Source organism: Chelon labrosus (genome assembly GCF_963514085.1).
Source record: "Chelon labrosus genome assembly, chromosome: 22".
Taxonomy (NCBI): Eukaryota; Metazoa; Chordata; class Actinopteri; order Mugiliformes; family Mugilidae; genus Chelon; species Chelon labrosus.
This window is the reverse complement of record NC_140355.1, coordinates 10,503,669-10,517,063: the sequence shown is the minus strand read 5'-3', so window position 1 is coordinate 10,517,063 and position 13,395 is coordinate 10,503,669. Positions and strand designations below refer to the sequence as shown.

At 42.3% G+C, this 13,395-nt stretch overlaps 3 protein-coding genes across 3 annotated transcripts; all 3 read left to right on the top strand.

Moving 5' to 3' along the window:
* The first annotated feature begins 401 nt into the window (after positions 1-401).
* Positions 402-3,437, top strand: ptgdsa (prostaglandin D2 synthase a). The gene is made up of 7 exons (XM_084571918.1): positions 402-739; positions 1,645-1,784; positions 1,941-2,017; positions 2,542-2,652; positions 2,761-2,862; positions 2,954-2,985; positions 3,075-3,437. The coding sequence occupies exons 1-6, from the start codon at positions 650-652 to the stop codon at positions 2,983-2,985; spliced, it is 552 nt and encodes a 183-aa protein (XP_084428044.1). The 5' UTR covers positions 402-649; the 3' UTR covers positions 3,075-3,437.
* A 297-nt stretch (positions 3,438-3,734) lies between these two features.
* LOC311507546 (protein AMBP-like) lies at positions 3,735-6,796 on the top strand. The gene is made up of 7 exons (XM_084571917.1): positions 3,735-4,154; positions 4,318-4,463; positions 4,553-4,629; positions 4,750-4,869; positions 6,050-6,151; positions 6,475-6,524; positions 6,613-6,796. The coding sequence occupies exons 1-7, from the start codon at positions 4,035-4,037 to the stop codon at positions 6,691-6,693; spliced, it is 696 nt and encodes a 231-aa protein (XP_084428043.1). The 5' UTR covers positions 3,735-4,034; the 3' UTR covers positions 6,694-6,796.
* Positions 6,797-8,508: 1,712 nt separating this feature from the next.
* On the top strand, positions 8,509-11,855 carry LOC311507380 (protein AMBP-like; the record flags this gene model as incomplete). The annotated part of the gene is made up of 10 exons (XM_084571694.1): positions 8,509-8,631; positions 9,248-9,390; positions 9,788-9,864; positions 9,972-10,088; positions 10,237-10,338; positions 10,519-10,580; positions 10,826-10,910; positions 11,083-11,250; positions 11,450-11,623; positions 11,822-11,855. 10 exons carry the CDS (start codon positions 8,509-8,511, stop codon positions 11,845-11,847), a joined length of 1,077 nt encoding a protein of 358 aa, XP_084427820.1. The 3' UTR covers positions 11,848-11,855.
* Between the last annotated feature and the right edge of the window lie 1,540 nt (positions 11,856-13,395).

The window sequence follows — 13,395 nt, the reverse complement described above, 5'->3', positions numbered from 1 at the left end:
TTGAAAGACTGTCAAGAGGAATCTGAAACTTCTCTTTTACAAGAACATGCGGGTGATTTTCTCTTGTAAGGACATGAGCGATAATTATGACTAACACTGTAGTTTCCGAAACTAATTATTTTATTTTTCTCACATGAACATATCAGACTTCAGTTGAAGCCATCAGTGAATGCAGTATTCTTTTATTACATAATTGCACTGAAAGCCACTCCATGCCCTCAGGTGCCTGTATGTGTTTGCTCAAAAAGTGGCCAATCAGAACTGAGGTGCAGAAGTTGCTGCTCCCTCATGGCTTGTTCCTCGAGATCCTTCAGTGTGGTGGGAAATGTCTTGTGAAATCTGTGACTTTGCATGTGAGCGATGCTCACAAGTCTCAGCTGATTCCAGCGAAACCACGAGCGTGATATATTCCCGTACCCATGACGGGTTATTTTGAAACCGCACATCTTCAACACTTGGCCACTGTTCCCTGATCCTAAGCGATGATTGGCTGTCCCCCAGGTGGGTGGGTCAACACATAAAGCAAACATTGCCACAGGCTTTGCCACTCTGCACCTGTCAGTTGCCTCCATACTGCTCACTTCAGGTCTGGGTTAGACACCCCGTCTCAACGTTTCCCCACCTCGCCGCTCTGTTTCTCCGCACAGCCATGAGGACCACCGCCGTTGCCATGGTGATGTCGTGCCTGATGATGGTACATGCAGATGTGAAGCCGCAAAGAGACTTCAACCTGTCGAGGGTACGTTAGACGCACATTCTTGAACATGAATGTTTTAAATTTAAATGAAATGCTGCTCCAAGTGTCCTCACTGTTTGTTGTGTAGTGCCTCTTCGTGGGGAACACTCTGTTCTGGTGTGTGCATGGTCAAAGTTTGTACTCTAAAAACAAAATAAACAAGGTCGGTTGGTATGATTAATAACCTCGTGAATAGACGTCTTAGAGAGAAAGACCAATTTGTTTGCTGTAGCAGGATTTTCAGACCAACAGATGGCTTGTGTCCCATATTTATCTAAAGGTCACTTACTTGTCAGTCTGGTTCAAGATAACTTTTATTTCCCCCATGACTGTGACTTTTTTCTTTGACCTTACAATTCCCATATGTGCCCTTTATCTACAAAGCCTGAGACGTCTCAAAAATCCACAAAGAAGAATAAGTATTTTCCTGTGTTAATTGCTCTAATCAAAATGTGTTTTGAGTGTGTTCACATCTGTCCCGTAAGCTGGTCAGTACACATATTAATGCCATACCTGAACAGGGCCGCAGTCAGGATGGACCAACAGGAATCTACGTCTCCGTCCGTCCGACCGTCCATATTTTAAAGGAGCTATGTATAGATACGATGAGGTTAAAAGGACTATTTGCAGCATGGTACACATTTAAAAATGGGTAAACGAGCCGCAACATTTCTCCAGGGTGACATGTTCCTCTGTAAACACCACAAGATGGTGTTTGTGGCACAGTCCCACAAACACCCTGTTGTGTTGTGCTGTGCTATATATACTACGTACGTTTTAGAAAATGACTTGTACACGTTTTTTAAGGTTTGCACAGTAAAAGGGGCTTCCGGCTCTGAGAGACTGTTCACATTTGACACTGTAACCTGCGCATGACTGGCGGTCAACGTGCTTATGTGTGTGTTTAGTTTGCAGGGAAATGGTACCGCGTGGGCATGGCCTATGACTCTCCATTATTCATCCCCTTCAGAGACAAAGTGAAGGCCACCATGGGCATCATCACACCGCTGCCAAACGGCAACGCTAACCTCACGATGTGGGACGTCACGTGAGTGTGCAGGGGTGGCATGTGACATACTGTGCAGTAAATGTCGGAGTAAATGGGCGGCCACAAAATAATGTGCTCAGAGGAGCAAAGCAGATGAGTGGAGAGGTTTGGAAAGTGTAAAAAAAAAACAAAAAATGTTTTCTCTGTGTGTTTCAGGCCTCGGGGCTGCATGAGCAAAGTGTACCAGTATGAGAAGACTGCCATACCCGGACAGTTCATCTACTTCAGCACACGTAAGTCCTCTCTGGTTTGATCCTGGGAAAACTAGAAGAGAAGGGATGATTAATTAGACTTCTCGCCATGGCGATGTAAATATTTGTCTGTGAGCTCTACGAGCGGCCTCGCCTTTAACTTTAGTGTCAGCAGTGTTTTTTGCAAAAGAACCGCAGTGAGCACAAGGCTCAAAGCCAAAGTGGCATGATGAAACATGTGACCGTGAGACAAGGAAAAAAGTCTAGTGTCAGTTTTTACAGTGCTGATCAGTGTTGTTTTTTTGCTTAAATAAACTCCAAATTAAACTATGTGAAGATTTTCCTCTTTAAAATATGCATATTAAATTTATAAAATAAAATGTTTTGTAGCTATTGATTCATTTCCAACCTATATCTTTTCATAGACGTTCTTTGTGTATTACAATGCATACATATTGGGAATATTCACGACTCCTTTTAGTAATACTGTATACAGCAAATGTTTGTGTCTTTATCTACATTTATCCATTTCAGAAATGTTCCTTATGTCTGTGTGTCTCATTCAGGCCATAACATGGTGAAGGACGTCACAGTCGTGGACACCAACTACACAGACTACGCAATGGTTCTCAAGCACAAGGTGTTCAACAGGGAGTTCACACAGGTGGCTCTTTATGGTGAGACTTATTTTTATTTATTTATTTATTTATTTGTTTTACATTTCAGACATTGCACGTTTTATTTCCGCTGCAAACTCGACACTGTCTACATGCATTTGTTTGCAGGTCGCTCTCAGAGACTCCGGAGCACCGTGATTGACAAGTTTAAAGAGTTTGCCCGGTTGCAAGGTTTCCCCCAAGAGTCTATTCTGTTGCCAACCCCAGCAGGTGAGGACATTAAATATTTCACATGCACAGATGATGGTGAGAATGAAATTTGTGACCATAATTCTTATCTGTGTGTTTTTCTGGCCAACAGAAAATTGCCCTCCATCAGGATCCGGACGTTAGGTGAAACACTATTTTCTTTTTTAAATGTGAACCAGAGGAGACAACTGTATGTAATGTGGGCGTAAACTAATTTCTGTTACTCCCTATAGGTTTCCCTCCGTACCTGATATGAAGTCGTTCCAGCTCATCTGCATCCAACTGTCTTCCAGCAAAAGATCCTATGTAGCTGATGGGGTTCATTTATGCCTCCTTTTTACCAGCTGTAACATTAAAGAGACACGCATGCAGTGCATCAGTAATTATAATCTAGTTACGTAATATATATATATTCTGCATATATCTACTTTTGGTACTTCATTCACTTTCTTTTTGTATGCTTATAATTTTACATAGTGTTTCTGCACACTGCTATTGCTGAAGTAAAACATCTTAGCACTTCTTCCGCTACTTTCACCGTAACATAATCAGTTATGTTGTTTCTTTGTGTACTTAAATAAATATCCAGCCTGAGACCAAGTGTATGTGTGTATATCTACAGTTTGCTCTGCGGCTGTTGCATGCTGCGCGTGGCGTAAAGGGCGCTGCAAGGAAGTGCTGACTTGCGCATCACGTCTAAATCAGACTCTCTCATTAACACCAGGGGGCAGATCTCACTGCAAATGTTTCTTCTGATGCATTAGAAATGAAAGCTAGAGTACGGTCTGTGATGCAGATATCATGATACCAAGAGGAATTAGATTAAACCACAAAGTGTAGGAACACATTCGACAGTATCAAAACGACAGACAGCAATGCAACCCTTTAGTTAAATGCTAACATGTATTGATTGATTGTTTGCTTGCTTTAGCTCCAAATGCTGAAGTCCAGTGAATCATGTCTGATTATTTGCACCAACCAACACACATGTACACACAGGGACGGATAAAGAGATAATCAGAACTTTGCTCTTTTAGATTCTTTGTAGCGTTGTGGGAGAGGATTCACGAAACCCACATACGTATGCAGGGTGTTGGTTTGACCCAGAAGGGCTGGCAGAGAGTAAAAGGACTGTCGGAATAGGGCAGAGCCTCTACGTTCTCAGAGGCAGGGTGCATAGACAAGTTTATGGGATGCACAGAACTCTGAGTCTGGTGTCTCTGCTAGTCCTGGGGTCAGCCTGGAGCCTCCAGGGGGCCCCTAAGGAGCCAGAAACTCTTCTCCTCCCACAGGAGAGCTTTGATCTGGACAAGGTGAGTGGATGAGAAAATTTATTTTGTAATTTAATTGCACTGAAATCTGCAACATATCAGTGTAAGTTAGTAGGCTATTGGCTACAAATATGATAATCTGGTTTTACTACAGCCTCTGAGATTGTTTCACATGAAAGTGATTGGATTAAGTTCTCGTTTCCAGTTTATGGGGAAGTGGTATGAGGTGGCGGTGGCCTCTACGTGCCCTCACTATATGAAGCGCAAGAGAGGAAACCCTGTCACTGTTGCACTGGAGCTGAAACGTGTTAAGTCTGGGGGCAACTTCACAATGACAGCCACTACTCTCAGGTCAGACTCGCGTGCATGCTGCTGGACGCACAGTTGTAGAGTCTGTCACATCAGTAGAACCTCTGGCGTGTTCGTGTGTCTCCACGTAGGAACGGCTCTTGCAAGGCGGCGTCCACAGATTATAGTTTGACTACCGTTCCAGGACGATTCTTTCACCATGTGGCAAGTATGTTGTCCTGGTTCTTGTTCATGTCTTACACACCACGTTAAATCTTGATTTTAATAAGAATAAGAAGAGTTTAATAAGATGTGTGAATTCTCATTAAACTAAACTTCCCTCATGCAGGGTTTGGAGCAGATGTTTATTCCTTTGTGGTCCATACCAACTACAGCGAGTATGCCATGCTGATTCTGCTGAGCACAGAGAAACCATCAGGAAATAAAACCACCACTGTCAAGCTTTATAGTGAGTCACCACTGTTTAAGTATATCATGTCAGCATGTGAGTTTAAATGATAGCTTTACAATTATTTAGGTCGTCTGTGAAGGTTCTCAGTCATCCAGGTCATGGTATATCCAAAAAAACATTTTCTGGATATGTCTTTAAGTCGGTCTTACAACAGTAGTCATGTACCCTTGTGACTGTAATTTAAAAAAAAAAAAAAAAAAAAAAAAGAGATCTGCTCATTTATCCATCTAAAAGTAAATTGTGGTAGACATAAAACATTCTGAAGCTGTTATGAGAAGTGATTAGTCTTAACTGGTAAGTTAAGAGGAGTTGAGTCAGTGTCTCTATCAGATATCCCAGCAGATGCAGCATAAAATATTTACTTATTGTGGTCTTGATAGTCATGAGGAGCAAAGCTGAACACAGTTTAATAATCCCTTTTGCTGATCCCTAATGGGGAAGTTCATCCTGTGCATTGATTCACACAGCAGTGCTACTGCTACTTGTTAAGGCACCTAAGCCATGGGGATGTGGGTGATGTGAACTTATGATCCTACAGTCCCAAAGCTGCTGCTGTAACCACAAAACCACTGACATAGCAGAGGATGGTTTCGATCCATCGACCTCTGGGTTATGGGCCCAGCACGCTTCCGCTGCGCCACTCTGCTACGAACACCAGGTGGGACCTGCAGTCTTTGGCCGGTGAATTATCCATTAGGCCACTGGGGAAGTCATGATTGTCATCATGAATCATAATCAGACAGATGGAGTTGAAGAATGATGATTTAATATTCCTTAACAGATTCTGAATAGGAGGTAATCATCAACGTATTTAGTGATTTCTGCCTGTTTAGCTGACATCATTGTGCATTTTGGGCGTTCATTTTGATACTCGGTCTTCTTTGAAATTGAAAGCTTGAATAACTTGTCTTAAATTAACTTCACTGTGTTTATTTTTGCTCACACGGCAGCTAGGGGATACCCCAACAATGTCCCTCTTGAACCTTGAATTTTAAAAGTTGTGAATCTATCTTTTATCACACATTTGTGATAATATTTCATAGTTCTGACTTAAATCTCATTTTTAAATTAGCTCCTCGTGTTTAACCCAGCCCCTAATAATTTCTCTTAATAATACGTACTTCCAGTGCATAGTAGTATGTTGTAATAAAACTTAAAGACATCCTCTCCTCTTCAGGTCGAGCTGCAGGCGTGGGTGCTGCTGTGCTGGAGGACTTTAAAACTCTGGTCAGGCAACAAGGAATGAGCGAGGATATTGTTATTATGAATCAGTACAAAGGTACAGACACGCACATACTCCCTCAGGACTATTGATCAGACCTGTTTCTAGCTAAAACTCTGCGTATCATGTGTTGGATGGAACTATAGAGAGCTGCCTTGCAGTAAATCATTTCATTATGTTTTCCAGGCAGTATGTAGATTTTCTCAGGCCCTGTATTTTTCTTCATGATTTACACTCCAATATTTGTATTTGGGTGTTTTCATAAGACATTCTGTAATCTCAGAAATATTTCCTGTTTGACAGATTTCTGTTTAATGTGCCAACTTTAAAAATAAGAATGAAAATAGAAAAAAAAAAATAGATCCTTTCTGTCTTCCCAGGTGAGTGTGTACCAGGCGAACAGGTGACAGAGCCAACGACTCAGCCTCAGGTACCTGCTTCACACTGTGATGTGTGTCTGTGTTAAGAGTGATCCGTCACCTGTGGCAGGTAAATACATGCTATGTCTCTCCAATCAGATTCCTGTTTCCAAGAGGTCAAAAAGAAAAGTGGAGCCACCTGGGATCCCTGCACAAGGAGAGTACGCTGGTACCATTTGACCAGGTGAGGTCAGACAGTTGTCACTTTGCATTAACGAGAATCTGCATTTAGTTTGCATTTAGAGTTTTTCCTTTGCTTAAAAGATTTTCACTCTTATCATTTTTTTTCATGGGAATTTCTGTAAAATGTGAAATGACATCCAACAAAAGTTACGCTAAGCAATGCCAATAAGCCATTAAGTTGCTCAAGGGCCTTTTCACAACAAGCATCTGTTCCAAAGCAAGCAACTGTGTTAATATTCAACTACTAAATGTGAAAAACATGCAGAATGAAAGACTGATTTTCTGTCCTACTTTAGCACATTTCTAAATGCTTGTTTACCGTTGTAGGCTGAACGATCGTGCGGAGGATCGTGACACAAACATCACAAAGACTTCACGATTTATAAAACTGCTTCATTCATTCATTCATTCATCTTCTGTAACCGCTTGTCCTGTGAAGGGTTGCTGCCATCGGGCGAGAGGCGGGGTACACCCTGGACAGGTCTCCAGTCTATCTCAGGGCTAACACAGAGAGACAGACAACCATTCACACTCACACCTACGCCCAATTTAGAATCAACAGTGAACCTAATGAGCATGTCTTTGGATGGTGGAAGGAAGCCAGAGTACCTGGAGAGAACCCACGCAGACACAGGGAGAACATGCAAACTCCACACAGAAAGGCCAGAGAGGTAATGGACCTCTGCTCCGCTCAACCAGGAGAGCTACTGGAGTACACCATAAACTGAGGCTATGGTCCTCACTGCAGTTCCGCAAGTTGGATTCCAGCTGTCCGTCCTCTGCTGCGCGTTATCCCTCATGTCTCTCATCTCTGAGCCCACTGCTTCCTGTCTGTCTCCACAGCTACCAACCAAAAATAAAGGCATGAAATGAGACTGAAATAATATCATGTGAAATACAGCTGTTAAATGTTTGTTTGAACCTCTGATTATTTTTTTTGAATACACCAAATAAACTAGCAACAATCAAAAAGAAATAAATACAGAAGTCCAAAAATGTAAGACAATTAATTTAAAGGTCTGTGTTCTAAATCTAAATAATATACTATCTGGATGTCTGTGCCTCAAGCAGAGGTTTTCAGAATAAGGCACACCTCCAACTGGGGTAGTGGTCAACACTCCAGCATAAGCTGTATTGATTTTATTTGGTTTATCATCTAGTTTGCTTAAAGCGACTACTTCTTCTCAAAATCATATCTCGCCAGTGGTCCCAGTGGATGGTTGTCTGTACATCCATGATCACACTGCAAAGTTGAACTGCTAACAGCTAATTCCGAAGCTATTTTTGTCCCAAAGCACTATGGGAGCTATTCCCAAAAAGATGGTTTAGGATGGATACCTGTAAAAAGTGAATAGATAACTTCTCATCTAACAGAAGACACTGGCTTTGTAAAATCTGTCAGTAGTGGAGAGGATGTTCTTCTTCGGTTCGATACACAAAACCACAATAAACTGTACGCCTAAGGACTCAACAGACACACTAAATTAGGATCAAACAGAGTGTACTTGTTACTCACTGGTCTTTCGAATCATGACATGTATTGATTTGTTGATACTGCTGCAACTCTGAAGTCCAATGTTTAAGTGGTCAGCTGCCCAGACAAATCAAACCACACAGAGAGATACAGAGAGGAGCAGAACTTTGCTCTTCCGTTTGTTTGTTTTTTTACTTGGCTGTGGCAGTGAGTACACTCAGAGGCCACAGCGCGCGCAGCCCCGTAGCAGTTCAATGCCCTGCACCCTTTTCAAGAGTTGAGAGGAGGTGATTTAGAGACTCATACTTCAGGGGCACGGTCAGAGACAGGTCGACAGGATGCATAAAGCCATGGTTCTGGTTTCGCTGCTGGTGCTGGGATGTACCGGGATCGTCCAGGGACTCCCCGCCACGCTCCCAGACCCTCTTTACCCCACACAGGAGAACTTTGATGTGGCCCGGGTGAGTGAGTCAAGCAGTCTTGCATGTTTTATGTTTTACTCTTTAATGAGTAATATTGTGTCATTTAGAATCTATGCATTATTAAATGTCAAACACAGACATGCTGCTTCCTGTGAGTTTTCCGTTGTACCTTTTTCATTCTATTATTAAATGAATCCTTGGCTGGTCCTTCATCCTGAGAAGTTTCAACCTAATAGTTCATATCTTGTTGAGGATGACACCTCCTGTTATTTCTGTGCTGTAGGTTATTGCAGTTTGGAATATTTTCAGTTAAATAATGGAGACAAAATTTATATTATCCGCTATTTTAAATCTTCCCAAATCTATTCTAATGATTGCAAAAGGGTTGCTTCCAAACTGGGCAAGCAAATTATTTGTTTTTCCGAATCAGCTGTAAGTTAACTCTAAAAAATCAATATGGTTTCCAGTGGGGAGGCAGTATTGAGCCACACATGTTATTTCTGATGAAATACATGTTATTTCATCAGTGATTTCATGTGTGTGAAGTTAGACATCCTTTTACTTTGCTTTCACACTGAAGCAACAGGATTTGTTTCAGCCTATAGGGTTTTATGTGTGTCATTAAAATGCTGTGTTTGTTTTCTCCCCCTGACAGTTTTTGGGAACGTGGCACGATGTTGCCGTCGCAAGCACATGTCCCCATATGCAGAGCCACAGGGGAGACGCAGCCATTGGCAAACTGGAGCTGCAGAGAGGTACCACTGAGGGCAAACTCAAGATGACTCGCACCAAGCTCAGGTTTGTATGCATTCAGAAAAATAAAACAGTATTTGCAATTGCAGATCGGCAATGTACCGTGACAACGTTTTAGTACATTAACTATTCTTAAAAACAGGCGGACCTGCTTAAGTGTAACTCACAAATATTCCACACGGGGATGCATCATCAAGAGAGACAAACCCAGCAAAGCAAAAGGGTGGCTCCCAGATGGCTGCCTTTTGGTATATTTTGCAATAACAACCCCAATCCCCCTTTAAACTTTCCACCCTATGACAGATTTCGCTAGTCTGGACTGAGTGGGTAGCACACAAACGTCATTACCTGGGCCACCCCCCAGAACCTAGAACCACCACTGATTCCACACAGACGTAAACCGTTCCACTACTAAGCCGTGTTTTGTGTGTTGCTTGTGCAGACGTGGAACGTGTTCGGAGAGGTCTGGGGATTACGAGCTGACCTCCACACCAGGACGAATGTTCTACCACATTGAAAGTATGTCTTCTTTCATTCGGCAGTAGCACACCTCTCCTTTGCATATTTATTTATTTTTTTATCCAGATGTTACTGACTCTGATCCGTGCTCTCTCTCTCTCTTGCAGAGTGGGGGGCAGACGTGGATGCCTACGTGGTTCACACAAACTACATTGAGTATGCCATAGTGATAATGAACAAACAGAAGACAGGGGGACAACAGAGCACCTCTGTTAAGCTTTACAGTGAGTGGACACAATTCACACAATTACAGCTCAGATAAACAGGGAGACAAAACCTAACCGTTATGTTTGTGTTCCCTTAGTCTGGATACATTTTTAAAATTGCGTCGAGTTTGCTTACGTGTTGTCCGAATTGCTCTGTCATGCTCAGGTCGGACTAGGTCTGTGAGGCCCACTGTGCTGGAAGACTTCAAAACACTGGTCAGACAACAGGGAATGAGTGACGACACGATAATCATCAAACAGGACAAAGGTAAAGCGCACACAGATCATCACACTCACATTAACACACCTCTGAAAACGAAGCATTCAGACAATAGTCCTTAAGTACACAGAAAAACACATTCGACTGTAATTTTACATATCACTTTGTTTCTCATCTTGGCCCTCCACAAGAGGAAAAAGGAGCTGTTTTTAATTGATCTCTCTGCAGGTGACTGTGTTCCTGGAGAGCAGGTGGCAGAGCCTCAGCCTGAGCCTCAGCCTGAGCCTCAGGTACTGAAAATACAGTTAACCTCGGCTATCTTACAGTGTATGTCTCCTTGAGTTATATTATCATTTCCATACGCTTTATCAACTTTGGCTGACTTTCTTCTTTTAACTTGTTGGGTTGATTAATTGAGAAGAATGTACCTTTAATTATCAGGAGCAGCATCTAAGAAAATGATTTATTATTTTAAATGGTGAAAGAGTGAATTTATTTGGGGTTCCGGCGGCATCGTGTTTGTTCTGTGATACAGCGGGTGAGGAGAAGTGTGGTGCCATCCTTGGCTCCTGAAGAGGAAGAGGGCTCTGGTATAGATACACCTCTGTTCAATGGGACTGGTGAGAGATCCACTTCCTCAAATGACCAATTAATCCCCAAATATGTTTAGATATTTCAATTAATACGAAAGTGTGACTAGAAATCCTGATTTTGATTATTTGGTATCAGTATTATTCCTAAGTTCTCACTGGTTCCCTCCATTTCTCTCTCTCTCTCTCTCTCTTTCCACAGAGTCTTGCAAAGCAGCACCGGACACAGGACCGTGTTTTGGGATTCACCAGCGCTACTACTACAACTCCTCCTCCGTGAGCTGTGAGCTCTTCAATTATGGAGGTTGTTTGGGCAATCAGAACAACTTTCAAAGTGAGAGAGAGTGTCTGCAGAGATGCCGCACTGAGGGTGAGGAGAAAAACACAAATCTTCGTCAACTAGTGTTGATTCTTTCAATGAGGATCTGTGCGAGGCCTGAAGTAGGGGGGTTGCACCTAGCTTGCTATGCTAAATAGTTTTTCACCTTGTGAGTTCCGTGGGGGTCGCAGAATGAAGATATACTACTTGCTACGGTGCTTAGTTGTGAGTGTGTGTTTTCTCTCTCCAGCCGTGTGCCGCCTGCCCATGGTAGCCAAACCCTGCACAGGGCAGCCAGCCATCTGGGTCTTTGACTCCGCCGCTGGTCTGTGCGTTTCCTACAAGCAGGGCTTCTGCCAGGCCAACGGCAACAAGTTCTACAGCAAGGCAGAGTGTGAGGAGTACTGCGGGGTGGTGAAAGACGGTGAGAGAATAAAGGGAATACAACAGAACTTAATCATGGGTAGGATGCAAACTGCAAAACCCACAGCCTTGAATTCCAGTTATAGAGAAAAAGGATTTTCATCAGACTGCCTGTACAGCTTGAATGTGTTCATGCAGCTGCAACAAGCCCTTAACCAGCAGACAATAAAAGCATGTAATGTACTTTGCTCTTTCGCAGACGAAGAGCTTCTGAAATCCACCTGAGTGACGTGAGGAAACTTCACAGCTCCTCGTTCTGAGATGCAGCATGAGCCAGCTTTGTCTATTGTGCTCCATGGAGAAATGTGATATCATCTTAGTGGTTCTGTGTCACAACACTAAAAGGCAATAAAAATCAATACTGTTTGTCACTTGTTGCTGTCACAAATTTATTACTGTTGTTTACAGGATCCCCACTCCTGCGTACCTTACAGTCAACAAATACAAGTGTGACAAAGATTACTTTCTCGTTTTCAGGATTTAAGGATAATCACATCATCTTGTCTCCTTATTAACACCATATGTTTATCTAAAACCCTTCTTTTGATCAGAAAAGGCGAAATTGGCTTATGTAAAGTCACAGTAAAAAAATATGGTCTTGTTTCACCTCATAACTTGGTTGATGGTAATAAATATTTAGAATCGTAAGTGAAGTAAAAGTGGTACTAATCTAATGAAATTGCAGCATGTCTACACTCTGGTAGAAAAAACTATCGGTGGCATGGGCTGACCAGTGCCGACGGTGCAGGAAACAACAACTAGACCACCCGACACCCGACATCTTTACGTAATCTGAACATTCAAATGCCACAACACGATCACCAGCAAGATGATTGGTTTGGAATGTCCCTGTGGTAAAGGAGAAACTAGGACCAAAAGCACATCACATGAATCGTTTGCATTCTTAGGAACTATTGAAAGGAGTTGTGTATGTCAGCCTTCTGTGCATAAACTGTTAGTATCAGTTGTATATGCTGTCCCGTTTTGCCCAGTTTTGTTTTTTCTTTTTGGTGTACTGTCACCTTTCTTTATAGTTTTAGCTTGGCAGCTTTTCTTCTACTTGAAAAGTAAAAGTTTGACTGAAGCATTTGTTCTCTTAAAAAGGAAAATTTGGCTTCAGTTATGGGGGGGATCTTTGTTATTTACTTATTTATTTGATAGAGACAGTGCACACTAATGAACATCTATTCAGACAGCAATAGACATAAATATGCCGGATCATAGCAACAATGCTAATTTGCATCCGCAGTCCCTAGCAGGTAACACAAAAACATGATAAGACATGGGACAGGACAGTAGATCACAACAAGAGCACATCACAAGACAGTACGTTACTAAGAAAATAAAAGACAGTGGTTACAAGACTGGTTTGCTTTCAACTACTGCTTGAGGTTAGTTTTGAAGGTTTGTAATGTGGGACACTCCCTTATGGGGAGTGGAAAACTGTTCCAGATCTTACTGGCCTTTACAGAAAGAGCATTTTGACCGTGTGGGAGTTCACGGTTTGATGTTACATTGTGACTATCCATCAGCTCTGACTGTCTGAAATTTAAACAGCACATTATTTAATGTGTGGGCTAACCACAGTGACTTGGCGTTACAGATATCTGGTCAGATAATCTGCCCAGTCATTACACATGTCTGCATCTTGTAGAGCAACAGATTACACTCACATGAAGTAACAGCTCTTACTCCTTAAGTAAGAGTGCTTACAGCCATCTCTACCAAAGGTTATTTTAGAGCCCACCTCCAGTATGTATTACAGCAGTAGAG